General features: G+C 37.2%; 2 protein-coding genes across 5 annotated transcripts in view; both read right to left on the bottom strand.

Annotated features, from left to right (window-relative positions):
• The window catches only part of LOC5571143 (choline/ethanolamine kinase), a 76,959-nt gene extending 66,310 nt beyond the window's left edge, over window positions 1-10,649 (bottom strand). For 2 of the 4 annotated variants that reach the window (XM_021844574.1, XM_021844576.1), the window contains exon 1: window positions 10,066-10,648. In XM_021844574.1, coding sequence (XP_021700266.1) covers window positions 10,066-10,086 — 21 coding nt within the window. In that variant the 5' untranslated portion in view covers window positions 10,087-10,648. Of the gene's footprint in view, window positions 1-10,065 lie in introns of all 4 variants that reach the window. The other 2 variants (XM_021844578.1, XM_001653406.2) reach the window with 2 other exon arrangements.
• Window positions 10,259-25,955, bottom strand: part of LOC5571142 (zinc finger protein 214) — a 49,358-nt gene continuing 33,661 nt past the window's right edge. The window contains exon 4 of the mRNA XM_021844569.1: window positions 10,259-10,935. The gene's annotated coding sequence lies outside the window, so the exon portion shown is untranslated. The remainder of the gene's footprint in view (window positions 10,936-25,955) is intronic.

Raw genomic sequence — 25,955 nt, 5'->3', positions numbered from 1 at the left:
CACAAAACAATATTGCTTTCTTGCAAAAGTAATCAAGGAACAAAAGTCCAGTCTAGTACACGACACTGAAGACGGCCTTACTGTTGAGGTTGAAATACGCGTATCTGTCAAAAGATGCAAACTATAGTGGAATTAAATGGTATAGTACTAATTTCGGTTTTTCATCTACTTAGTAATCATGTATGTAATTGGAAATACAGAAATTGGTTCCTTCGGTTTTGGAATTTTTTGCGTCGGTATATTGCATAACCCGAAGATTATATAAGTCGATGGTCCCTTGAATATCGAGTTATGGAGAGTCGACTGTAATTGTCTTATGGCCTTGATTGAAAATTTTCAAAACTATAAGATTTTGATAACAAAGGACAAATTTGCACACTTTTGTGAATATTTCGAGAGTTTAAACCAGTGCTTCCCAAACTTTTTAAACTTTCACCCCCTTGAGGCCAACATTTATCTGGAATCGCCCCCTGATATTAAATGCTGTAGGTCTTTGACTCGCATATGATACAATCATGATACAATAACTATTATGTACATTTTTAAATATTTTCTTAAATATCAATATTCCAAAATTATTAGCAATGAACTACTATATTGCAATTTATAATAGCAATTTTAACAATATTTTGCGTGCATTACATGCTACTGAATCAGTTTTTGATACAAGTCCAGCCCAGTTTAAACCAGGGTAGGGAAAAAATCTGAAATTCATTCTACAGTAGCCAAACAAAGCCAATCGCAGTCAGCGAAGCCAGTGAAACTCACGCCTACCGCTGCTGTAGGCAAAGAGCCTTGAAAATCGCAAAACACCCGTTGCTAAGGGCAACCCAAAATTACTGTAGAAAAATGTTCTATTTCCCGCAGCATTTCCCGCATTTAGAGCCTTCAATGACACTCACGATTTAGAAAATTCATTCACCCAACATAGGCTACTTGATGAGATTCAACGTTTTTGAACAACTGTACTGGGAAAGCCACGTGATTTTCGCGAGATTCAAGCCTACTACTATTACCATTCCCAGCACTGGTTTAAACCTGAGAGAGACTCGCGAAGAGGAAAAATATCAACGTCATATGCAGCCCAGTTTCCCCTCTCACGAAACGTCAAATGCAGCCAACCGTTTTTATGGCTGAAAAAGTGAAAAGTATTGTGTTCAAAGTAAACTGTTATTAAAAACCTCAGTCGGCGGAACAGTTTTTTCCAAAGTTGCTGATAAATCTAAGCAGAAGATTAATTATTTCTAATGGCTGCTACGTTTGCTGGCATGAAATTTCACTCAAACGGCTATCTATGATTCGATGTGATGCAAACTCAATCATTTTTTGCTGAGAAGTTCATGTGAGGATTTGAACAGCATGCGCATAATTGATATAAACACAAAGTGGAATAAGAAAAAAACTCAGCAATCACAGAAAAAGAAGACCGTCTTCGCGAGTCTCGTCTCAGGTTTAAACTATTTGAATGCAATGGACCAATGCACGAGTTCACTATTTGACTTTTAAGCGGTGCCGTGTTATTTACGTGACCATAGCAACGAGTGAATTCGGCACCGCTAAAATGTCAAATTAGTGAACACGTGCATTGGTCCATATATGTAGGGGAAGGGGTGGTAAAATGAACACCTTAAGGAAATCATCGTGTTTCTAATAGAAAAACGAGAAATTTGTATAGTTCTATCCCACAACATCAAAAATGGGGATGTTATCTATAGCAGCGACATAAATCCAGATTAAAATAGCTGAACTTTCACATATTTTTGGCACTAGCGAAAAACGATATAAATGTTCATTTTACCTGCACTATGTGGGTAAAATGAACACCATGCAAAAATCGTGAGCAAAACAAATATTTTTGAAAATTGTTATTGTCTTACCGAAAATATATCCATTATTGATTGTAACCTATTCAAAAAGAATTTTAAGAGTATCATATTTGACATCATATGACAACGACATTCACCTCACTGAAAAACCTCAAGTCTTAAGAGCTAAAAGTTACGTCAGTTCTAATTTTCAAACGTGGTTTTGTAAAATCTTAGTTTTCCTTGATGTTTTCACTTTAATTGACTTACTTATCAACTTGAACACTCCGATTTATGCTCTAAATCGTTCGTGCATGATGAAAATTCGTCGAAATTTGTTTTTTTCTTGATAAAACGCACGGTGTTTATTTTACCACCACTTCCCCTATAGGCGCCAACTTGTGGCATAGTTGGGGGATGATTCGTTCATGGTGATTACATACTGATTAATCTTTTATTTATATAATTTCTGCAATAATTTTCAGAAATTGTGAATAATAAATGTTTGACGTTTCTGGTAAAGATTTTATTTTTTTTTTCATTCAATTCAAAATCACTGAACAAATATATGAAAATCCAGAATGTTTTTCAACTCATATTTCAATAAAATATATAAAAAGGATATTTTTTCTAACACAAAGAAAAAAATGTCTCTAAAATGATTCGTACCATGAGAAATGATAAGAAAGAGTGCAACCGAATCTTCTTTTTTTCTGTAAAAAAGCTGATTGCTAATGAAAGAAATATGAGCTTGCTAATATCAAAGATCCCACATGAAAAAATCCTTATATAAAATATTGGGCATTTGCAGAAAGTTCTAAACATTCTCAGATACGTGTTTGTGCATCCAAAATGTTGTGTTTTGAATGTTATCTGTGAATAATCATCCGAGGTTGTGAAAATCTCAAATATCGACCAGCTTAGCTTAGCTTAGCTTAGACTGACTACACATATCAATGGTTGCTATTCCGTGATTGACCGAAGTCAGTGAAAATGCACAAAGAATCAACTAGAAGTTCAGCTGGGATTGGCCATAATCTTCTTCAGTGTGCATAATTCAGTGCCTCTATTTATACAAGGTCAATAACGGCGCCAGCCACGTCCTTGCAGTCAGGTGGGATTGAGGGAAGGAATGTTAGTGTGTAACCTTTGCTATTTGGAGACCGTGTTTGCCTCTGCATCTCCACAAAGGTTACTGGGAGGGATGTTTGTTAATGGGGAGGATCGTTGGGTCAAAGGATTCACTTTGATAAGCGATTAGACCATGATAAACAATGATTTGTGAGATATATACATGCTTATACGCAAATATAATTGTTCATATAATTTCTATGTAGAGGAAAATTATGCCGACACTTGAGGTGACGAACCATTCAAAGTTTGTTGGACAAATACCTAAATGTAACATTGCTACAGCTGTCAGTACGAAAGCATGTGTTATTATATTTTACTCATTTGAAAAGAAACAAAAGACTCAATTGGTTGGGACATCATAGAACACTCTTATTCTTATGCCGACACTTACAGTGGCGAACCATCCAAAGTTTGTTGAATAAAGTGAACCTTTCGCAAGTCTACACTTGTAGTGTCGAACCATTCAAAGTTTTTTTAATTACAAAAATAAAGGTATATAAGGGGTGTTCTGACAAAAAAAAATGTTAAACATAAATAAATCATGAATCAGAGTTTGTGTCGACACTCACAGTGACGAACCATCCATAGTTTGTTGAAACATCATATTTACATCCCACCATTGTAACGATTAAATGTGCAGTCATACATATTTTATAGATTAGAAATAGTAGCATGAAACGAGCTCACCAATTGATCCGTTATCCTTGACTGAGCAGCCACAATCCACTTTCAGCTTCACTCGTTTGCTCGGCTAGCACTCAGAAAAAAAAATAAAAAAATAGGCGCGTGACCCGAAAAAAAACACGGACGACAGCTCGGGCTTTCTTGACGCACTGCCCAGGAGCAAGCGTCAAGGTCGTCGAAAGATCAAAATGAACGAACCGATCGCGGCACTTTTTAACTTACTCCAACCGAACTCCCCGATCACGCCACTTTTTCACTTACGAGATCGACGCGCGACATGTTTGATCCTGCCCTCGTCGCTCGCTCCGGCAAAAGCAAGCGTCAAGGTCGAAAGATCAAACAGAACTCCCCAGCAAAACGCGCGAAAACGAAACACAAACCCCGGCGTCCCGAGAACAAACTGTCTTGCTTGGGCTTTCCGAAACACTGCCCAGCAAAACGCGCGAGAACGAAATACAAACTCCCGGCGTCCCGCAAACGCGCGAAACTAAAAACAAAAACAAACTCCTGGCGTCCTGAAAACAAACTCTGTGAAAATCTCAAATATCGACCATTATTAAAACTCACATGATATTAAAAAAAAACCGTGAATGCATGTGTTTATCAAGTGTAGTCTATCATAATTTTAAAATGTCCCTGATTGTAGATATATCAATCCAAAGTAAAATATACCTGGAATTAGTTAAGTATGGAATTGATTAACCTTCAGATGTATGTCGTAAAAAATATATGAGTAATTATTCTCAAATGCTCCAGTGTTAGCCTTTTCGCCCCCTTTCTGATTTTTTCGCCCCTCAAATTATATTTTACAAATTTTCGTCCCCAGGGGGGCGAATTCGCCCACTTTGGGAATCACTGGTTTAAACGAATATTTTTATTGTGGTGGATGAAGCCCCTCTTGAGGACTGCTGGAGAATAGTGAAAGCAGCCATTAACGATGCAGCTAGGAGCACGTGGGACGGAGTCGGCGGAACGTTGGTTCGGCGAAGGATGTAGGCAGATTCTGGAAAAGGAGAATACAGCGTGGGCGTTCATGCTGCAACTAGGGACCCGGTAGAACGTGGGACGTTATAGACGGAAGCGGCAAAAGCAGACCCGCCTCTTTTGGAAGACAAAACGCCGCCTGGAGGAGACGGAGTGCGAGGAAAAGAAACAGCTGTGTCGGTCTCAAGAAACATCAGAAGCTCAACGCATCCCTCAACGGCTTTGTACAGGCCTACAAAGTGTTATCCCAGATCATCTTCCGTCGTCTGTCACCTGTAGTAAACGAGTTCGTAAGAAGTTATCATGCCGGCTTCGTTGACGGCCGATCGACAACGGACGAGATCTTTGCTGTACGGCAAATCCTCTAAAAATGACGTGAATATCAGGTCCCAACGCAGAAGTTTTTCATCGATTTCAAGGCGACATACGATAGTATCGATCAGAAAATCATGGACGAGAACAGCTTTCCCGGGAAGTTCACAAGAGTGATAAGAGCAACGATGAAAAGTGTGCAAAATTGTGTGAAGGTTTCAGGCGAACATTACAGTTCGTTTGGATCCTGCCGGGGACTACAACAAGGAGATGGACATTCGTGCCTATTATTCAATATTGCGTTAGAAGGTGTTATGCGGAGAGCCAGGCTTAACAGCCGGGGTACGATTTTTACGAGATCCTGTCAATTTTTTTGCTTCGCGGGTGATATGGACAATGTCGGCCGATCATTTGAAAAGGTGGCAGACCTGTACATTCGCCTGAAACACGCAAGGCAGCAAAAGTTGGACTGGTGGTGAATGCGTCCAAGACAAAGTACATGCTAACTGGTGGGGCCGAGCGCGACAGAGCTCGTCTAGGTAGCATTGTTACGGTAGACGGGGATACGTTCGAGGTTGTGGACAAGTTCGTCTACCTTGGATCCTTACTGACGGCGGACAATAACGTTAGCCGTGAAATACGGAGGCGTACAATCAGTGGAAGTCGGGCCTACTATAGCATCCACAAAAAGCTGCGGTCAAAAAAGATTCACTCCCGCACCAAATGTATCATGTACAAAACGCTCATAAGGTCGGTAGGCCGGACAGCAACCCTGCAAAGATGACGTTCGCATCAGATCCGCTTGGTACAAGAAGGCTTGGAGCGCAGCAAGCTAGGTGGGCGGATCAAGTGCGCATCGATTTGGCGAGCGTGGGGCAGAACCAAGGATGGAGAGATGCGGCCACGAATCGAGTATTGTGGCGTGAAATTGTTGATTCAGTGTTTTTCTGTCTAGACTAGCATCTAAATAAATGAAATTAAATCAATGCAAATATTGACGAAGTGTTTCTTGTGAAGTATTCATTTGTTGAAAATTTTTTACACAAAATAATGTAAAATTCCCGAAATATGTTCGATGCGGTATCTATGAACATCTAGTTTTGAAAAAAGATTTGAACATGGTTTGAACCTGAAAGTTTGAAAGGATGTTTGAAATTTATCCCAAAAATAGATTTATTCATTCAAATTCGGATCAGTTTGCTCATTTTTCTATATATAATTGAATTTGTGTTAGATATTACGATATTCAATTTGAACGCCATTCAGGCGTAATTTACCCTAAATTACGGCTTCCCTTAGAAATTTACCAAATATGGCTTAGGACATGCGTTCATCTAGTGATTCTTTCATGTATCTTACAAGGATTTCCTCCAAGGTTATCATAAGGATAAACTTCAATAATTCAAATAGTAAGGAAATTACTTCAGAAAATTCTTCTTCTTCTCCAATTGTTACTCTATAGAGTTCTTCTTCTTGAACTTATTCTAGATTTTTTTTCTTTTATTTCACTTTGATTAGATAGATATCTCCTACGAACTTTGTTTTTTACTTGTTCGTTTATTTAAGGCTTAACCTCCCAGCCGTCGCGCAGTTTGCCACAGTCAGAACCACCACGCTGCTGTTGTGAACGAAAAGCGAATAAAAAACACTGTTGAAAGTGTTGTACAAAATACAACAGCGCGGCGAGTGAAGTATTAATCGCGTTTAAAGCTTTACGGAGCCGAGATTAATTTTTTGTATTAGGGTCCTAAAGCCCTGTCCCAATTTTAGTGCCAAACGCTTAAGTTTAGGCCAATGTTTACTCAATTTTCTAATGTTTTCCGTTGGTTTGAGTCAAAAAAAAAACATTTTTTTATGTTTTTTTTTTAGATTTTGTCACACCTTAAACTCAAATGTTGGGTGTATTTTGTTTTCCGTGTCCCTTCCGAAATGTCAGATAGGAACAACCCCAGTGCTAAAACTCAAACCCCTATGGTGTTTTTGTCGACTGAGCGAACGTCAAACATGATCAAAAGTGTCAAGGTTCATTTATGGACCCAATTTTTAAATTAAAGTTTAAGCATGATATAACCATTACTTGAGCGGGAAAAATTGCTAAAGTAGTTGCAGTAACATGCTCTTTCGTGTTATTGAGTAAAAACAAGATTTCATTGAAAATTTTAGGACCCAATTCATTGATTTTTTTTTCAGTATAAAAATTAATACGGGATGGCAATTTTTGAAAGGAATTACATGATAAGGATTGAGTTCACGATTCTCTGCAGCGACGTAGGTATTTTTATTAATTAATTTCCCAAATATATCGAAGCATATTAGGAAAAAAAAGGTTTTAAATTTTCAAAAATCTTTGAATAAACTAGTACTCACGAGAAGTCTGACAGGTTCCCATGTATAAATTGATGAGATAAATATCAAAAAAAAAAAAACTCCTGAACGATTTCCTTTAGAATAAATCGGAGTAACTGGTAGAATACTACATGAACTTTTGAAGAATTCTCTTGAGATTGATTTTCCGTAATACAGTCATCTCTTCGTAACTCGATATTGAAGGGACCATCGAGTTAGGGAGGTATCGAGCACACAAAATTAGTGTAACTGCGTTTCAAGGGACCATCGAGGTAGCCATGAAATCCAACTTTTACTATTATTATTATTAATATTAGTATTATGCTTTATTAAAGACACTTTACCACATATCTGAGTGGCATACTTTTACTGTGGTTCTCTAACTCGATATCGAGTTAAAAAATATTGAGTTAAGGAGAGTTGACTGTAATTCCTAAAATAATATCTGAAGCAATCCATGAGAGAATGCGTTGAGAATTTTTTGAAGGTATTCCTATGAAACTAGCTGAATGAATCACTGGAACAATTGATTTAGGAATTTCTTGTGGGATTTTTCCTAGAATATTTTTGAAAGAATTCCTTAAAGCGTCCCTTAAAAAAAACTGCCAGTCTTTGAATGTATTTCTGAAGCAGGTTTTTGTGGAATCATCCAAATTCTTGAAAAAATTCTAAAATATTGTTGGTGGGTATGTAGGATGTCAGAAATAGACGTCCTGCATTTTTTTTTTTTGTTAAATATCGTTGACGTTCCTGCCAAACGTACAACTTTACGTAAAAAGAGAAACTTTAGCTTCCTTTCATGCAAAATATAAACTTTAAAGACTTGAAGTGAAATAGTGATCAATTTTGACGACTTGAGTTAAAATAGTGATTTATGTAGATATAATTCTTAATAGCTCAGAGTTTCAAACATCCATGCGACAGGTGGAGAGTGAAAGAAGATGATTAGTTGGATGCAGGCCCATGGCAAGGGACAACTTCAAGCGTTGTCAACATCTTGATGTGTTTACCCATTTTCGGGTAAATTCAATCGCGAATGTAATCATTTTGTTTAATGCTTATGATCCGGAACCGAACAAACATCGCAATAAAATAACCGATTGTATGCTTGGAGGCTTGCATGATGCCTTTAAATGCTTGCTCTAATTCCAAAACCATCGTAATATTGAATGTGCTTCAACTTTTTGGCACGTTGTTGGTTTAACGGTAATAAAACTCTATAATCAAACCATAACAAACATTAAACAAAGCAATGGTCTATGTTTTCATAGTTGTCACTACTGACAGTGGGCAATATTAACTTATCGCCCGGGACATCCTGGCTACGAAGAACACTGTATATTGATATATGGTTGTTTATGGCCTGGTTGGATGCCTGCCTGCCTGCCTGCCTATAGTATACGCACGCTATGTCTGAACTAGCAGATTATAAAATCGAATGTAGATACTTACATTGTATTTTTTCTCGCAAGTGATCAGCATTTTGGGCATATACTCATAATTAAAAGGTTTTAAAACATTCTATCGGTGACTTTTTTCTTATTCATTTTGTTTGTGCAGAAATGGGCCAAAAGACGATAACTCGAAAGTATGAGAAATAAATTTAAAAAAAAAAACAGAAAAAAAAAACAAAATTTCATCGATAGAATATTTTGGAATCTTCTGATTATGGAAATATGGCCCGAATACTAATCTGTAGCGAGAAAAAATCCGATGTACATTCGATTCTTATAATCTATTTGTTCATACATAGTGTGTATTACCTCTTAGCATAACTTTCCCATGTATGTAGAAAATCGCATAGAACATAGCACAATTATGTGAAGAGCGGCAGTCTGCTATACTTGAGAATACTACGGAGATATCTACATATTCTCCTGTATTACGGATGAATATTAATTGTAAAGATTGTGTTTCTTGATATTTTTCAAAGGAACTGGGCTAGGGTTTAATTCATGACCATGTTTTTAGAAATCAAAAGTGATAGTCAATAGTCCTCGTCTAGCAAGAAATAGAAAGCCTATAAATATATCTCGCATAATCTGGGATAACGCCCTAAAAGCCATTGGTGACCACGTGTGTAGCTCGTTGTTTCTGAGCAAATTAATGAATAAGCTTCCAAACCAACACCACTGGCAGGTAGATAATGATCCTTTCTTCCCCATAGCGTTGTTAAAAAACGTGTAACTCCATTCAAATGCTCAGAAACAACGAGCTACACACATGGTTACCAATGGCTTTTAGGACGAGATCAGAAGTTATGCGAGATATGTCTAAAAAATTACCATGAAGCCCACATAAACTCCATAGGAGTTTTGAATTATTTTTTTTACTAAAGGTATTTTGTTATCCTCATATTTCCCTAGAAGTGTGACGTACGTATTGGATGATTCCTTATCAGAACGGAATCTGATCAGTCTAAAACCAGACATTACATTATCAGTAAATCCATGGACTGGGAAACACTTTTGCTCCACTCCACCGTCTTTACACAGTTCATCAACCTGAATCGATTGCTTTGTCAAATCATGTGTACGTTATGAAGTGCCTTACTATTGATTGTATAATTATAACCCATACATCCGAGAAAAAAATTTTAACGCTTGAAATTGATTCCTTCGGAAACAATACGTGTGACCTAATACCTAATACCACCTAAAAAAGGTAATCGGAAAGCAGATAAGAAAGGTCATGTTGTCTTCAATCCGTGCGTCTCGTCGTGTGATAGCTGAAATGCTACCTGCGTCAATTTTCTGCGTAGACGAAGGCGTAGACAAATAAATTGCCAATATTGACTTACCTTTATCATCATCGAATGCATGGTCGATTTCCCTCGACGCCGCCCCTTTTGTACCGTCTAAGCTACTAGGTGGGTACGTGCTATCAGTATAGTAGCACCGATTATCAGTTCTTCGAAATTAACCGGACTTGAAACTTTGAATAATTAACTCTGGTAACGGATGATGTGTTGTCACTTATGCTTCCTTATTCCGTTGCACTTTTCACTCACGAAAAATATTCCACTGATTTATGGTTATTTATAAAAATCACACTATTACCCCACTTTTTTTTTACGACGTACGACTGAATGGATATATTTAGAAAAAAAAAATCACACAATATTTGCGCAAAATCCCAGCTTCTAATGCGTTGCAGAAGTTGCACGCAATCGAACAGTATGTATGAAATCCGATTCGGAAGCAATCAGCCTTGATAGGATATGATCATGCGAACTCGGTTTTGTTTCCTTCCTATGTGATACGATTGCAAAACGTGCAAAAAATGTGCGAAAACAGTCTGTTTAAAGCGAACACGATCCTGGCATTCAATCTTGACCCAAAAGAATAGCGAAGTGCTAATGACGGATGTCTCGAGCGGACTGAGCCGAACAACCTCTCGCAACGATACCGTTTACCACACCACACCACTACCGACTTAGCAGCTGCGTCGTACGATTCCGCTCCCTTGGATGAACCTGCTTCGAAGCATCAGCAGAGGCCACAGTCATACTCGTCATGTTTAACCCCCGTAGGCATGATGTGGTGATAGATGAATCACGGAGAAAACAGATTTTCCGCTGCGAGGGCACCGTTGTGTTAGTGGTAAGTCTGCTGGTGTCGAGCAGGCCTCCGGGAAGATCACCAGGGTTCCGGTACCAATAGTGGATTGTCTATAAGAACAATAAATCAATATGAAATAATGTACAGTCTCACGGATGATGTTTTCTGTTAATCTAAAGATTTCAACCTAGTTTTTAAGGGAAAAATATAAAACTCTTTTTCATATACATGAAATAGTTCTAAGAATGGTGCAAGGATTGTTAATTTAATATTTTGTGCTTATTATCTGGTAAGTTTGCCACTCAAGCATTTTTAAACGAAATAATTGAGTTTTGCAGAAGTTTAACCTTTTTGCACTGTAAAATCATTCAAACGATGAATAAACGTTATTTCAACAACTTTCCTTCACTTTAATACATCCATTTGAAATATGTGTTGATTGCATAAAAGGAATCGCTAATCGGTAACTAAAAGGCAGCCAAATTTTTGCAAACCTTCATCATTTATGTATTTTTAATCAGATAAAGCGTAGAAAACTGACGAATCCAATACATTATGGGTGATTTGTTCGACCAAAACAAGCACATGCCGTTTTTATCGAAAATATACGTTTAAATCTAGGTTTTGAACCACTATCCGAACTGCTGGTACATCCACAATCATTGACTCAGGCACCCTAGCTGTAATCAGTGCTGGCAATACTCAGAGAGGTACTGGGGACTTTTTTAGGGTGTCTGCGCTAATAATTATGTCTGTACTAGGTTTCAAGCGGCTATTTTTCTTAGCACCCAAATCACTTCATTTTGTTGCATAATCAAATGTTTCTAGTCTTGAAGAAGGTAGGTTGGCGTTAAAAAATCATAACAAACATTCTTTCAATCCATTCAGGACGACATTTTTCTACACACTTTTATAAACTTCATTGCTAAATCATACATTTTATGAAACGCAGGACGCCTGGTTACTGTGGTGTATTTATTAGGGTGGTTCAAAATATCAAAATTTGAGCTTATTTGGATGACAACTGAGACTGCACAAGTCCAAAGCTTTATGGGAATTACAAAGGGAAAAGCAAGCAATTTATTCAATCGATCAAAATGATCGCCTATGTGCCCTTAGAGTTACGCTGACACTGTTAGATACATTTGTCAGCTACAAGCCGTATTCAAATTGAACGTTTTAGTAATTAGTTATTACCCTTAGTCTAACATCAGTACACCATATTCCGCTCATTCAAGACAGGTCATCTGCCGTTATACGCATAATTGTCCCATGTTACTTTTAGTCCATTTTGACTTTTTGTCATCAAACAGTTTGTTTTTACGTATAGTTTTAGAAAACACTTACCAAAAATTAACTTTGTTCGGAAACTCAAAGAAAAGCAAGCCAAGTCAATTTGTCCCATTGTTGAATTTCCACGCATAACTGTCCCACTGCTATATTTCTACGCATGACTGTCACACTTTACAATCCGCTGCGCTTATCTCGAACAAAATATTCGGTTGTCAGTTTTGAATTAGCTGGTGTTTGGGAAAATCGTTTTGAACATCTTCTTACGTTGGTTTTACATCCCATGTGTAACACAACCTGTTTTATGTGTTTGTATTATCGGGATGCATTCATCATTCATGCGAGTCTGACTTCAAATTTTATTGAAATTTTCAATATCAAAATATTATTTCCGATCCGTTTTTCAATGAATTTCAGTTGAGTTTTCAGGGTCAATCACAAAATTTTTCAATGTTTTTGAACCGTCATCGATTAGAAATTCGCCGTAATTTTGGATTCAACACGAGGAATTCTGAGATTCCCACATGAAGATACAGTAACCACTTTAATTTCGAGTCCATGGCTTGCGACAAATCAACTTCATGATTTAGCAAACCAAGTCTAAATAAAAATAGTTTGATCGTTTTTGGATGACTTGGCCATATGCTGGGTTGTTCCGAATACCGGTTCACTGGTGGAAGTAACCATTATATTGGGGAATCTGAAACCTGGCTTGCAACATCAAACTTCATAAATTCACAAATCAAGGCTGAAAAAGAGTAATTCAAAGGTTCCTCGATGACTTGATAACATGCCAGGTTGTTTTGGATACCCTGTTCCCCAGAGGAAGTGGCTATTATATTGGCGGTCTTGAGACCTATCTTGCTACATATAAAACTTGATGAAGTCAAGAAGTCAAAGTCAAATCAAAAGAAGAATAGGATAACCTGGCCACATACTGGGTTATTCTGCATTGTTGGCTCTTCGGTGCAAGTGTGGGCTTCGTGGCCGTGTGGTTCGTGTTACCAAGCATTTTCCGCATTGAGTCAAGGAGTGTGGGTTCGATTCCCGCTTCAGTCCGGAAAACTTTTCGTTAGAAACGTATTTCGACTGTGCCACTGGGCGTTGTATGTTAGCCTGTTGTCTAGTGTGGTGCTTCCTTCAAAGGACATAACCGTCCACTGAAAGCATATTAACGTGTCCGTGCCTTTTAAATATGTTGGTGGTTCTGAAACTTAATTTGCGATGTATCAAATATCATGATATTGCAAACAAAGTCCAAAGAAATGTCCAAATTTGTGAAATTAGGAATTTATTACATCTTATAAATTCTCTAACTTACTCATCCGCTCTTTCTTTCACTAACTCATACATTTTCTCATTATCACACATCACTTTCCATCCCAAACTATAAAATCGTATTTTTTCACTTCCCCACGTTTTGCTCCGTTTGGCACATGTCACTTGAGCCTTCATAAGGTGCCTTAACATAGTCTTGAGGATATACGTCCTCCACATTCGGTACAATCTATACGTAAGAACGGTCATCTACAGCAGTATGCTTAGTACATAATTGGTCACTACTATCAGTGGGACTGTTATGCGTAGAAATTCATCAAAAACCCCGTATTTCTAGGCATAACAGTCCCACTTTGAATTTCGTAGCTAAATTTACTTTATTTCCATAATTCAAACTCTTGACTCTAATAAACACGCTATTCTTTATATTATTGTGAAGATTTTAATTTAATTTACCACACACCTGGTCAATATGAGGCTTAAATGTGTTAAAATCTTTAAACGCGTTTTTCTCGATTGCTTATTTTGGAACATGGGACAATTATGCGTATAACGGCAGTCATGTGTTCAAATCTAAGATAAAGATAGGACAACTGGGAATAAAATTGAATCCAGTTTGTGATCCAGTCGCTGATTGGTTGAATTTGATGTCTGCGAGTGTGTAGCTGCGTGTGGAAAGTTACCATCGGATGCGTTTGTTTTGGTTTTGCCCGTGTTGCCGGATTAATATATTGGGTCGTTATTTTTTTGCGGTTATGCATAAAAGTTCGTAGCCGACTGATGTAAACCTAACAAAGAAGTGAAACGAAATCAGATCGGAATGAATAAAAAAAATTGAAACTGTATGTAGCAAAACTACAAGTAATAGTAACATTTCCAGGAGAAGACGACACAAGGCGAAGTGACAGAACTTTTGGCTTTGATAGATATGCCTTTTTCTTCTTCTTTTTGGCATTACGTCCTCACTAGGACAGAGCCTACTTATCAGCTTAGTGTTCACCGAACACTTCCACAGTTATTAATTATGAGCTTTCTATGCCAAAGTTGCCATTTTCGCATTCGTATATCGTGTGGCAGATAAGATGATACTCTATGCTCAGGGAAGTCAAGTAAATTTCGATTACGAAAAGATCCTGAACCGACCGGGAATCGAAACCAGAACCCTTCAGCATGGCTTTGTTTTGTAGCCGTGGACTCTAACCACTTGGCTAAGGAAGGCCCTATAAATATTTCTAAAGTAAATATATGAAAAATTGAATCGATTGAAATTACACGGAGAACAAAATATAGTGTTTGTAATCATTTTTCCGGTCAATTTAACTATATTTTAAGGTTAATTTGGAGATAACTAAAAATATAGTTGAATTGACAGTATAATTTTAAACATAACTATACCATATAGTTGTTGACAACTATATTTTTGATTGAATTTACAAACGTCAAACGTCAAAATTTAACTATATTTTAGTTGACTCAAAGTGAATTTTATTGAGTTTACAATATTTTGCAATGTTTACTCAGCATTTTGTTCTGCTTTATCAACATATCTGAAAAGATTCGGTGCTGCTTTATCGATCTAAAAAAAACATTGCAAAAATGAAAACAAAGGGCGAGTCGACAAACTTGATATGTGGTCTCCTGCGTGAGAGGTGGTCATCTTAGCACCTACACTATTCCTTGTAAGTTAGAAGAAAGTAGATTTGTGAGCATGACTTGAAGTCTAGGGAGGTGAATGTTTCCCAATAGTGATAATTATCAAAATTATAATTGTTATAAGTACAAGTGGATAGCTCAATCAAAGAAGTGTGTGTATTTGATTTGACGTTAATATAGTTTTGGCGTAAGTTAATTTTATTTCGAAACAACTATTTGTGCGTAAGTGAAAGTAATTGACAGGATTGTAATCTTAACATACAGAAATTCTTCTGCGTGTATTTGAAGTGAAAAACAAATTGAAAAAAACAAATTTTAGTGTCCGCGGCTACACAGCAAAGCCATGTTGAAGATGTCTGGGTTCGATTCCCGGTCGGTCCAAGATCTTTTCGCAATGAAAATTTCCTTTCCCTGGGCATAAAGTATTATCGCAATAAAAGCTCTCAGTTAATAACTGTGGAACTGCTCATTGAACACTAAGCTGAGAAGCAGGCTCTGTCCCAGTGAGGACGTAATGCCAAGAAGAAGAATACACTATAATTCACCTAATCAATACAATTAAGAAATAAATAATAATTGGGAATATTTTTTTGTGAAATAGTGTACCGTCTTTCATACAAATGGCAACACTGTTTTTACGTAACACGCAAGGGTGGAAAATTCACAACTGGGCTCATGGATGAAAAGAAGAACAACTAAAAGAAGCCAGGTGTCCGATCTTATCTTAGGTTCAAATGTTTATTTAACCCTCTATTTCCCATGGTAGCACGGGTGATGCACCGATTTTCAACGAACGCGGGCTAAACCGAATTGGTACGAGTAGCTCAATAATAATTGGAATAAATTTATACGCTCATTTGTCTAATCAAACATCGAAATAAGTGACCTAAGGGTCAAACTATTGAAAAACAATCAACTAACTATTGAAAAACAATCAATTTTTTTATTGTGGTTTTGAACAATATAGCTTATTTGGAACAACTTCTGTTCAAGCTTTTTTAGAAACGCCATTTTGGTAGTTGAATTGTCGAACAAAGCTGTGGGAAAAGGGTTAAAGATAATTATTGAGTCAATTTATACTAAGTTTATGTCATAATGTAGCTTAAAGTATAGGCAAGTATAGGCAAATTTAAGAGCCATTTCGCGAGAACCGTTACCCCTTTTCCAATGGAGGTTGTATTGATGTTCTCCGATCAGGCTGAAAATTTCAGGGATTAGGGGTAGTCGGCGCGGTTTGGCCAATGGGGTGGAATAAGCTAGAGTTTTCATTCCCGGGAATATTTCCCGGGACTCCCGTTTCCCGGGAAATGATTTTCTGTTTCCCGGGATTCCCGTATTTCCCGGGATTTCCATATTTTTCGTTTATAAAAAAAAGAATTAACTATCTTTTTTTCAAACAAAAACCATCGCACAATTTACTTTTCATATAATTCAAACCAATGAACTCACTACATCACTAGTTATATTTCAATGCTGATTTTTTGTTTTTCGTAATGAAACAGTTGTTCATAAAATGGATATCGTTTTTGACGAAAGAGTATATGATACATAAAAGAGAAGAATTTTCGAGGGATCTTTTCCATGAATTGAGTAGGCTTATAAAGGTTTCATGGATGTAACAGTCACAATTTTTAAAATAAAGGCTCGAATTGGATTTTATTCTGACCTGCATACGATTTATCAAGAATAACTTCAAGTGGACTTTTGCTTAATGCTATAAACCTTGTAGTTTTGAAGCCTAGCGTTTGAAATGAAGCTAATTTTTTTTTTAGAGAAATATGGATAATTTACTTAAAAAGAAGAGAAATAACCAACAAAATTACTGGTATAAAATACATATAGAGTCGATGTACCATGTACATGTTGTATTTTGAAGCCGCACAACCAAGAACAAATATAAGAAAAAAATACAGAAACTGGCTTGGCATTACTTTTCGGCATCTTAATCACATATGCCTATAATACAAAGCAAAATACAAATCAAAACCGTTTTTTACAAAACTTTTATATTTTTCTTTTAAAGTTTAGATCAAAAGCTTTCGATTGATATAAAAAGTTCTTATTTAATTAAATATTTTGTTTTATGAAAAAATAGTTTATCTTAGTAGTGCTACTATAGGAACAATAAGTTTGCTATGGATGCAAGAGAGTTAAAATTATAATCCAAACCTGAGAGAGACTCGCGAAGAGGAAAAATATCAACGTCATATGCAGCCCAGATTCCCCTCTCACGAAACGTCAAATGCAGCCCACCGTTTTTATGGCTGAAAAAGTGAAAAGTATTGTGTTCAAAGTAAACTGTTATTAAAAACCTCAGTCGGCGGAGTAGTTTTTTCCAAAGTTGCTGATAAATCCAAGCAGAAGATTAATTATTTCTAATGTCTGCTACGTTTGCTAGCATGAAATTTCACTCAAACGGCTATTTATGATTCGATGTGATGCAAACTCAATCATTTTTTGCTGAGAGGTTCATGTGAGGATTTGAACAGCATGCGCATAATTGGTATAAACACAAAGTGGAATAAGAAAAAAACTCCGCAATCACAGAAAAAGAAGACCGTCCTCGCGAGTCTCGTCTCAGATCCAAACTATACTTGTTGCCATAGGAGACTGTCACTCTGACACTTTCTCTGCATCATCGGGTATCCCTCAAGGAAGCCACCTGGGCCCCCTGATATTTCTCCTGTATTTCAACGATGTGAATTTGGCGCTTAAAGGACCACGATTGTCTTACGCGGACGATCTCAAATTATTTCTCCGCATACGCTCCATCGACGATTGCCGTTTTCTGCAACAGCAACTTGACGCCTTTGCCAACTGGTGCAGTGTGAATCGTATGGTAGTCAACCCTGACAAGTGCTCTGTGATAACCTTCTCAAGGAAAAAGCAACCGTTTGTCTATCAATACACTTTGCGTGGAACGGACATAGAACGAGTAGAGCATGTTAAGGACTTGGGAGTAATTTTGGATTCCCAACTCACGTACAAACAGCACATTTCGTACGTAGTAGACAAGGCATCCAGGACGCTTGGGTTTATTTTTCGCTGTGCCAAAAACTTCACCGACGTTCTTTGTCTGAAGGCAATTTACTCTTCCTTAGTCCGTTCCTCGCTAGAATACTGCTCAACTGTATGGAGCCCATCCTATAGCAACGGCGCAGAAAGAATAGAATCCATTCAACGGCGTTTCCTTCGATATGCCCTTCGAAGACTACCCTGGAATAATCCTTTTCGTCTGCCCAGCTATGAGAGCCGATGTCAGCTGATTCGTTTGGAGCCACTTTCATCCAGACGGGATACTGCTAAGGCTCTTCTGATCGCTGATGCACTGGGTAACCGGATTGACTGCCCATCTATCCCGGTCAACCAGTCAGTGATTTTCGATAGCGATCGATATAGATTCGTTTTGAACCGTTAGCGATCGCCATCGTTGGTTAAAGATCTATAAAGAATTATGAAGATTGGTTGGTCGGGATATTGCAACAGATAAACGTCAACGTTCAACCTCGGGCTTTGCGTAACAGTGCAATGCTGCGACTGCCCTATCGTAGCACAAACTACGCAATGCATGGAGCTATCAATGGACTCCAACGAACCTTCAATCGCGTTTCGTCACTCTTTGATTACCACTTGTCTCGCGAAGTACTCCGTAGTAGATTCTCAGAATATTTTAGAAGATAGTTGTTTTTAAATGTCTGTTTTTGCTTTAATTTGTTTGTAAATTTTGTTCGCTTTTATTGTTTGATTAGTGTCGTTTCATGTACTTATTTTTTTATCATCATTTGGGCAACTCAGCCTGTTGATGAATACCAATAAACAACAATAAACAATATACTTCGATATTTTTTGTAACAAAATCGAGTTGTAATGGTACTTAGATAAATAGTTCCTGAGCTTCATGTCAAAAAATATGTTTGAAGATTTTTAGCAAAACGGCCGTATCCAGCTTTTTACGCTAGCCATGCTATAAAATCTTTGACAGAAGCTGACTATCACCACTGAACTGAAACTTGAAAATACTCAAGGGCTTGTTGTCTGGAAAATTGAGATCTCTGCTACTGTACAATTTCAACAAGGTTTTGTGAAAACATCTTCCAGGAATAATATTACCCAGATTTAAAATTGTGCTCAATATTACGCCATGGAGTCTGCCGACTCCAGCTCTGGATTCAAAGAAAATTCTTGCCATGAAATCGGTGAGAATGATGTCCAGGTTTGCAGAAGAAAAAGCAAAAGCAAACCCCCTCCCTTCTCTGTCAGCATACGATCGAAGCTCCCACCGGGGGTTGGTTACCCGTCTTTCTCAAGGTTACTCGTACCCCGGTCAGTACCACGAAGAAATAGGGATAGGAGTTGCTGGGCAAGAGGCAAAGGACCACCACACAAAGGGGTCTATTTTATTTTTGCAGGTACGCGAGGTACCAATGGTATGCCATGCCCAGCCATTTATCGTGCAATGTTTGATCCATTTTTTTTCGTAAATTCGTTAAGCCTTGGTCTTGCGAAATTCAAAGAGCTAAGCCGGGTCTTTTAAATATTTCTCCTTCAAGTTGTTGTGAGGCATGGTCAACCAACTTATTTAAGCCTAAAATAAAATAAAGATTTCTTCATTATTATATATAAAAATAACGAATAAGATTATTTCCGCAAATTCAAACAAAATTTTCATTTGATTGACAGAAAGAAAACAATGAAATTTGATGGTTCGTCAAGGCATGCTGAGGATATATTTCCAAGTTTTAGTTCAGTGCTGATAGTCAGTATCTGTCAAATATTTTATAGCATATTGTTTTTATAGCGAGCGTTAAAAGCTGGATAAAGCCAGACTGTCTACTAAAGGAACAGCGACCCTACACGAAAAACGAATAATTTGAATAAGAAAATTCCACCAAATTTGCTTTATTTTCACGTTTTTTAGAATTTCCCGGGATCCCGGGATTTCCCGGGAAATTAAAATTTCATTTCCCGTTTCCCGGGAAATCGAATCCCGGGAAATTTGAAAACTCTAGAATGAGCACTTTTTAAAAACTATATAAATTCTCGCCCTAAAAGCCATTGGTAACCATATGTGTAGCTCGTTGTTTTTTGAGAATTTGAATGAAGTTACACGTTATTTAACTACACTATGGTGAAGAAAGGGTCATTTCCTGCCAGTGGTGTTGATTTGGACGCTTATTCATTCATTTGCTCAGAAACAACAAGCTACACACGTGGTTACCAATGGCTTTTAGGGCGTTATCCCAGATTACGCGAGAATTCATGAAATTTCATCTGAAATAACATGCAAACACAAAGCTGATAAGGAAATGAAGCAATAGGCATACTATAAGTCAGTGTTTTAAGCTTGAAGAAAAAGAAATAAAAGATGTTCGAAAAAACAGCCCATATTGCCCCGAATGGCTCTTTCAAATTTCATCATTTCAGAATGATGAGGTTTGACTGTTAGAATGTTCTTAAAAATTTATTCTTCTCACACGAAGTATTTATGAATACTAATAACTTTCAAGTCTAGTAAAAAAATAATTGATTTTTTAGATTATATGAGATAATTTTACAACCTTAAATAGGATGCTCATATCAACCCATCAGTAAAAAATCGACTCAAAAAATGACAAATTTTGAAAAATTGTTCTTTTATTCGTGAACTTTATAAGACAATGGAAATCATGCGGATTCAGTGTATTCATCAAAAATTTGTTGGGAATCATGCAAAAATCCGAAGATTTTATAATATTTTCAGCACTTTCATCGACTATTCCTTAAGATGGCCAAACTGCCCCACTTTCCCCTATTCTTCTATATAAAAGATGTTTCGCAAAATTTTAGATTTTTATATTAGGGAAAAGTGGGACAAAATGACCCACAACGATTTCATGTCACAAAACATACAAAATGACTAACGCTGCTATAACTATAGTAAAAATGTACGAATTAAGTTGAAAATTATACGATTACTCTACGGTATATAAACATTAAGATAATCATGGTGTATGGAAGTGCTTCAAATCGAGAAAAACAATCCATAAAAATTTTAGTGATTTTCAAATCGATTTTTTTTTTCAACCAAACAAGGTCAAGAAACTAAATATGATATTTTGTAGGGCTACTCAAAGGCTTTCATTTAAAGTGTAATTCAGGAACGCCGTTTCAAAAATTAGAAAAATAAATCGGGATGGTTTTTGATCTTGAGCCAGCTTGCGAGTACCGTAACCCTTTTGCTAAGAGACGTTGTATTGATGGTGTCCGATCAAACTGAAATTTACAGAAGTTGTTTTTCTATATAAAATAAAATATTTCGCAAAATTTCAGTGCGAAGGGAGAAGTGGGACAAAATAATCCATAATGATTTTATGTTTAAAAAATTACAAAAGAAATTAAACTGCAATACTGTTTTTTTGTCAAAATTGAGTTGAGTTCAGTTTTTAACAACTCTTCCAATGCTCTTGCAGCTGCCCTAATGAGATAATAAGATTTTTTCGGAAAAAGTAGGAAGAAAAACAGCAAGTCAAATTGTCTTATAATAAAAAGTAACTGCATATCAGTCCCACTACAGATTTCCGCACCTGTTTAACACAAAAATGAAACGTGTTTTGATCATCTTTATATTTTTTTCAAGAAAGATATCGTAGTGAAAAGCAAATTGAGAAAGTTTCATTAAGATTTGGCCATGTTCCAATCCTCTGGAGTTTTTTGAATATTCGGATGGAAAACGAGTTTGGAAACTTCACACCCCATTTTCGTAATGCCTACTTTTTGCAGATGGGACTGACTTGCGATTCACGGCAGTATAGCTGTAGTAAAAATGCACGGATATGTATGAAATTCGGCATGTTTACTCTACGTTATATAACTTTCAAAATAAACATGGTATTTGAATTTAAAAGAAAATAATTTTTTAAATAGATAAAAAAGTGTGTTTTATTTAGTTACAAAACATGTAGTGTTTTTCAAATCTACTTTTTTCTTGACAACTGAACTAAAACTAAATATGAAGTTTTGGAGGGCAACTCAAGGTCTTTCATCTGAGGTGTAATCTAGGAATGCCGTTTCAAGAAATTCCCAAAAAAAATACGTTGTAGTGTTTAAACTTAAACAGGCAACCTATTTACAATAAGCACAACCATAAAGCATGTCAACTATAAACTGTGTGACGTCTGTCAAAATTCCTAAATCGACTACTTTGGGGGCGCGTAACAACTGCGATACAAAACAAACCGTCGTTTGAGACAGACTACTTCTTGGATTGGGTATCGTCCTGTCGTCCCTATAGCTGCTAGCTGTTTTTTTTTACTTAATCACTTATTTTTCAGGCTCAAGCGCCATCAGGCATAACGGAGCCGAATTCATTTGATTTCCTTTTTACAAAATCACATCTGCTTCTTAACGTCTTAGTTGTCTTCTTATCTTAGTTTTGGAGAACCGTAAAACTCGCGGTTTGGTCGAGGTTAAGGAGTACAATAATTTTCGGGGAAGGATAGGATTTAGCGGACTCTCGCTGACGTTCAGCAGCGTATTGTAATGTTTCGCGTAGTTGCTACAGATCAATCGTAGAGTGGACGAGACAACCTGTAACGATACAAACAGACGTCTTCCGAGAACACAAGGTGGACAGGTGAAAACCAAAGGGAGGACGAGGTGGACAAAACAACCAAGGTAGGAAATCAAACAAGGACATCAATTTGCTTCAAAAATGTGTAAATTAGCATCATAAATTCGAAATTCAGCCTACCCAAAACATCTCTAATGTCGTCCTTATCTGGGTTCCTTCTGGCTCTGAGGGATTCACATTAATCGGATAATCGGATAATTCGGAACAGTAACACACCCCATGATTGATGTCTCTGTATCCTGCACCACAACCGCAACGGTTACTGTCTGAGAGCCCTATTCGATAGAGGTGCGATCCCAAAGAGTAGTGGTTGGACTCAGCCGACACATTACCTTGATAAAGTCTCGACTCATGTCTAACCCTTTATACCACGGCTTCTTGGACACCCGAGGGATAATGGAATTCAACCACCTACCCAAGTCACCATTGTCCCATTTTTATTGCCAACTGAGCAGGGCTCATTGAAGGCGTTTTGACGGTCATAAATATCGCCTTCCATAGCGCCCACTTTGGCGAGTGAGTCTGCTTTCTCATTGCCCGGTATCGAGCAATGTGAAGGAACCCATAACAAGGTGATGGTGTGATTCGATATAACACTCAATGAAGGTCGTATTTCACAAAGGAAATGCGAGGAGTGCTTTACCGGCCTCATTGAACTATAGCCTCATGGAGCTGAGGCTAACTGCTAGCTGTTGAGTATGCCCAAGTTCTTCGCTCAGTAGATCTGATGTAAACAATCGGCAGTATCATCTTTTTTTTTTTTTTTTTGTGTTGGGATTTAAACCACTGCGACCATGAGTTTGATCTATTGTGGTATACCCCTATTAAATTTGCATTCTTTCAGGACGACGAATTACCATTTGGGGTAAATGCCGTTGACTGATGATGCGAAGTACTCCAATCCGGTATGATTCTTAGAATGAAACCAATAACCAGATTGGGATTTTCTAACCAAATTTCAAAAGGGCTTAAAATGCCCTTATTGAAATATTGTCTTCTACGTACATATAACGCTGGACAGTCACAGAGCAAATGTTGTGAGGTCTCTATTTCACAGTCACAAAACCGACAGACACCAGTTTGACATCGATTGATTTTATTCAAATGATATCTTGTCGGACAATGTCCTGTGAGAAGTCCAATAAGTATGCTTAAAGATTTTTTGTTTAAACTTAAAAGTTTTTCCGTAACGTTTTTATTTGGAGTAATGAACAGTTTTGATTGCCTTAAGGTTTCTGTTGCAATCCAGTTTGACTGTATCATTTGATCCTCCCATTGTTTCAATTCCATTTGTATTAAACATTTGGATTCACCGCAGAAGGGTTCTGGTCCTATGAACTGGACACTTGACCCTCTCCTTGCAAGTAAATCCGCTTTTTCATTACCTTCAATTCCACAATGGCCTGGTACCCAGTATAAATTAACCTGGTTCTTAACGGACAATTGCTTTAGCAGTGTTATGCATTCCCATACCAGTTTTGATTGGCTTGTGAATGATTTTAAAGCTTTCAGCGCCGCTTGGCTATCTGAAAATATGCAAATCCGTGCATACCTGTATTTCCTTCTCAGACACAAAGATGCACATTCTAGAATGGCATAAATTTCTGCAAGGAAAACAGTGGTCCATCTTCCCATTGGTATTGAAATATCAATACCTGGTCCTGTAATTCCAGCCCCGGTTTTATCATTCATTTTTGAGCCATCAGTGTAGAAAATTATCGATCCTGGTGAGATATTCGGACCCCCTGATTCCCATACTTGGCGGTTTGTTTCAACCACGTTATATGGTATATCTAAGTTCATCCTATTTTCCATCCAGTCTTCGTTCATTACTACCAATGGATTTATTGGAAAATCTTTCAGTATACTGAGATGCCCGAAAAGATTGCCTTCTAAAAATGTATGAGTTCTTTTCAGCCTTAGAGCACTCTTTTCAGCTTCCTTCTGTATATATTGATGTAGCGGAAGTTTATAAAGAGCTGCTTCCAAGGCTTTTGATGGTGTACTGTGCATTGCTCCTGTTATGGCCATGCAGGCTAAGCGTTGCAACTTTCCAAGCTTTCTCTGGGCCATATGTTGTTTTGTTTTTGTCCACCAAACTAGTGAAGCATAAACTATTCTGGGTCGTACTATAACCGTATAGATCCAATTAATCATTTTTGGTTTCAGTCCCCATTTTTTACCAAAAGTTTTTTTACTCACCCATAGAGCATTTGTGGCTTTGAGTATTACCTGCTCTAAGTGTAAGTTCCAATTGAGAGTACTATCTAGTATTACTCCTAGATATTTAACATTGGAAGAATATTGTAAAATACATCCGTTTATAGTCAAATTTTTTAAAGTAATCTTTCTTCTGCGAGTAAACGGCACCAAAACTGTTTTTGATGGGTTAATGTTCAACCCTTCATGTTGACACCACTGCCAAGTACAGTTCAATGCTGATTGCATTCTGTCAGTGATTATATTATCAAACTTTCCACGAACTATTATTACCACATCATCTGCAAACCCAATAACTTCGAAGCCTTTTTCTACTAGTTTAATGAGGAGATCATCAACAACAAGCGACCACAACAAAGGGGATAATACACCTCCTTGAGGACATCCCTTAGTGGTTTTTATTGTTATTGAAGATTCTCCCAATTCAGCAGATACTTCTCTATCATTCAACATTTTCATAATCCATATTTTGATACAACGATCGAATTGCCTTTTCACCATACAATTTTCAATAGATTTATAAGACGCATTATCAAACGCACCTTCAACATCCAGAAATGCCATAAGAGCTATTTCTTTCCTGTGAAGCGTGGATTCTATTTTTGTAACCAGTTCATTAAGAGCTGTGACTGTAGACTTATTGGGTTGATAAGCAAATTGATATTTACTGATAGGATTTGTTTGTAAGTATTTTGACTTTATGTATTCGTCTATTATCTTTTCCATGATTTTAAGAATTGTAGATGTTAGACTAATTGGTCTAAACGATTTTGGATTTGTTTTGTCTTTTTTCCCTGCTTTAGGAATAAAGACGACCCGAACTTGAGTCCATATTTTTGGTATATGGCCAAGACATAGGCTAGTTTTAAAGATATTTGTGAGAGAGTCAAGCAGTAATTGTCCACCCTTCTGTAGAAGTGCAGGGAAAACACCATCTCTTCCTGGAGACTTGAAAGGTTCGAAAGAATTCACTGCCCACTCAACTTTAGATCGAGTAAAGATAGTATCCGGTAGATCTAAGTTGTTGCCGGTAGTCCTATTAGGCCTAGAGGTTTCTCCAACTTTATCACATTCTGTATC

Source organism: Aedes aegypti, chromosome 2 (assembly GCF_002204515.2).
Source record: "Aedes aegypti strain LVP_AGWG chromosome 2, AaegL5.0 Primary Assembly, whole genome shotgun sequence".
Taxonomy (NCBI): Eukaryota; Metazoa; Arthropoda; class Insecta; order Diptera; family Culicidae; genus Aedes; species Aedes aegypti.
This window is presented reverse-complemented; position numbering and strand designations above follow the sequence as displayed.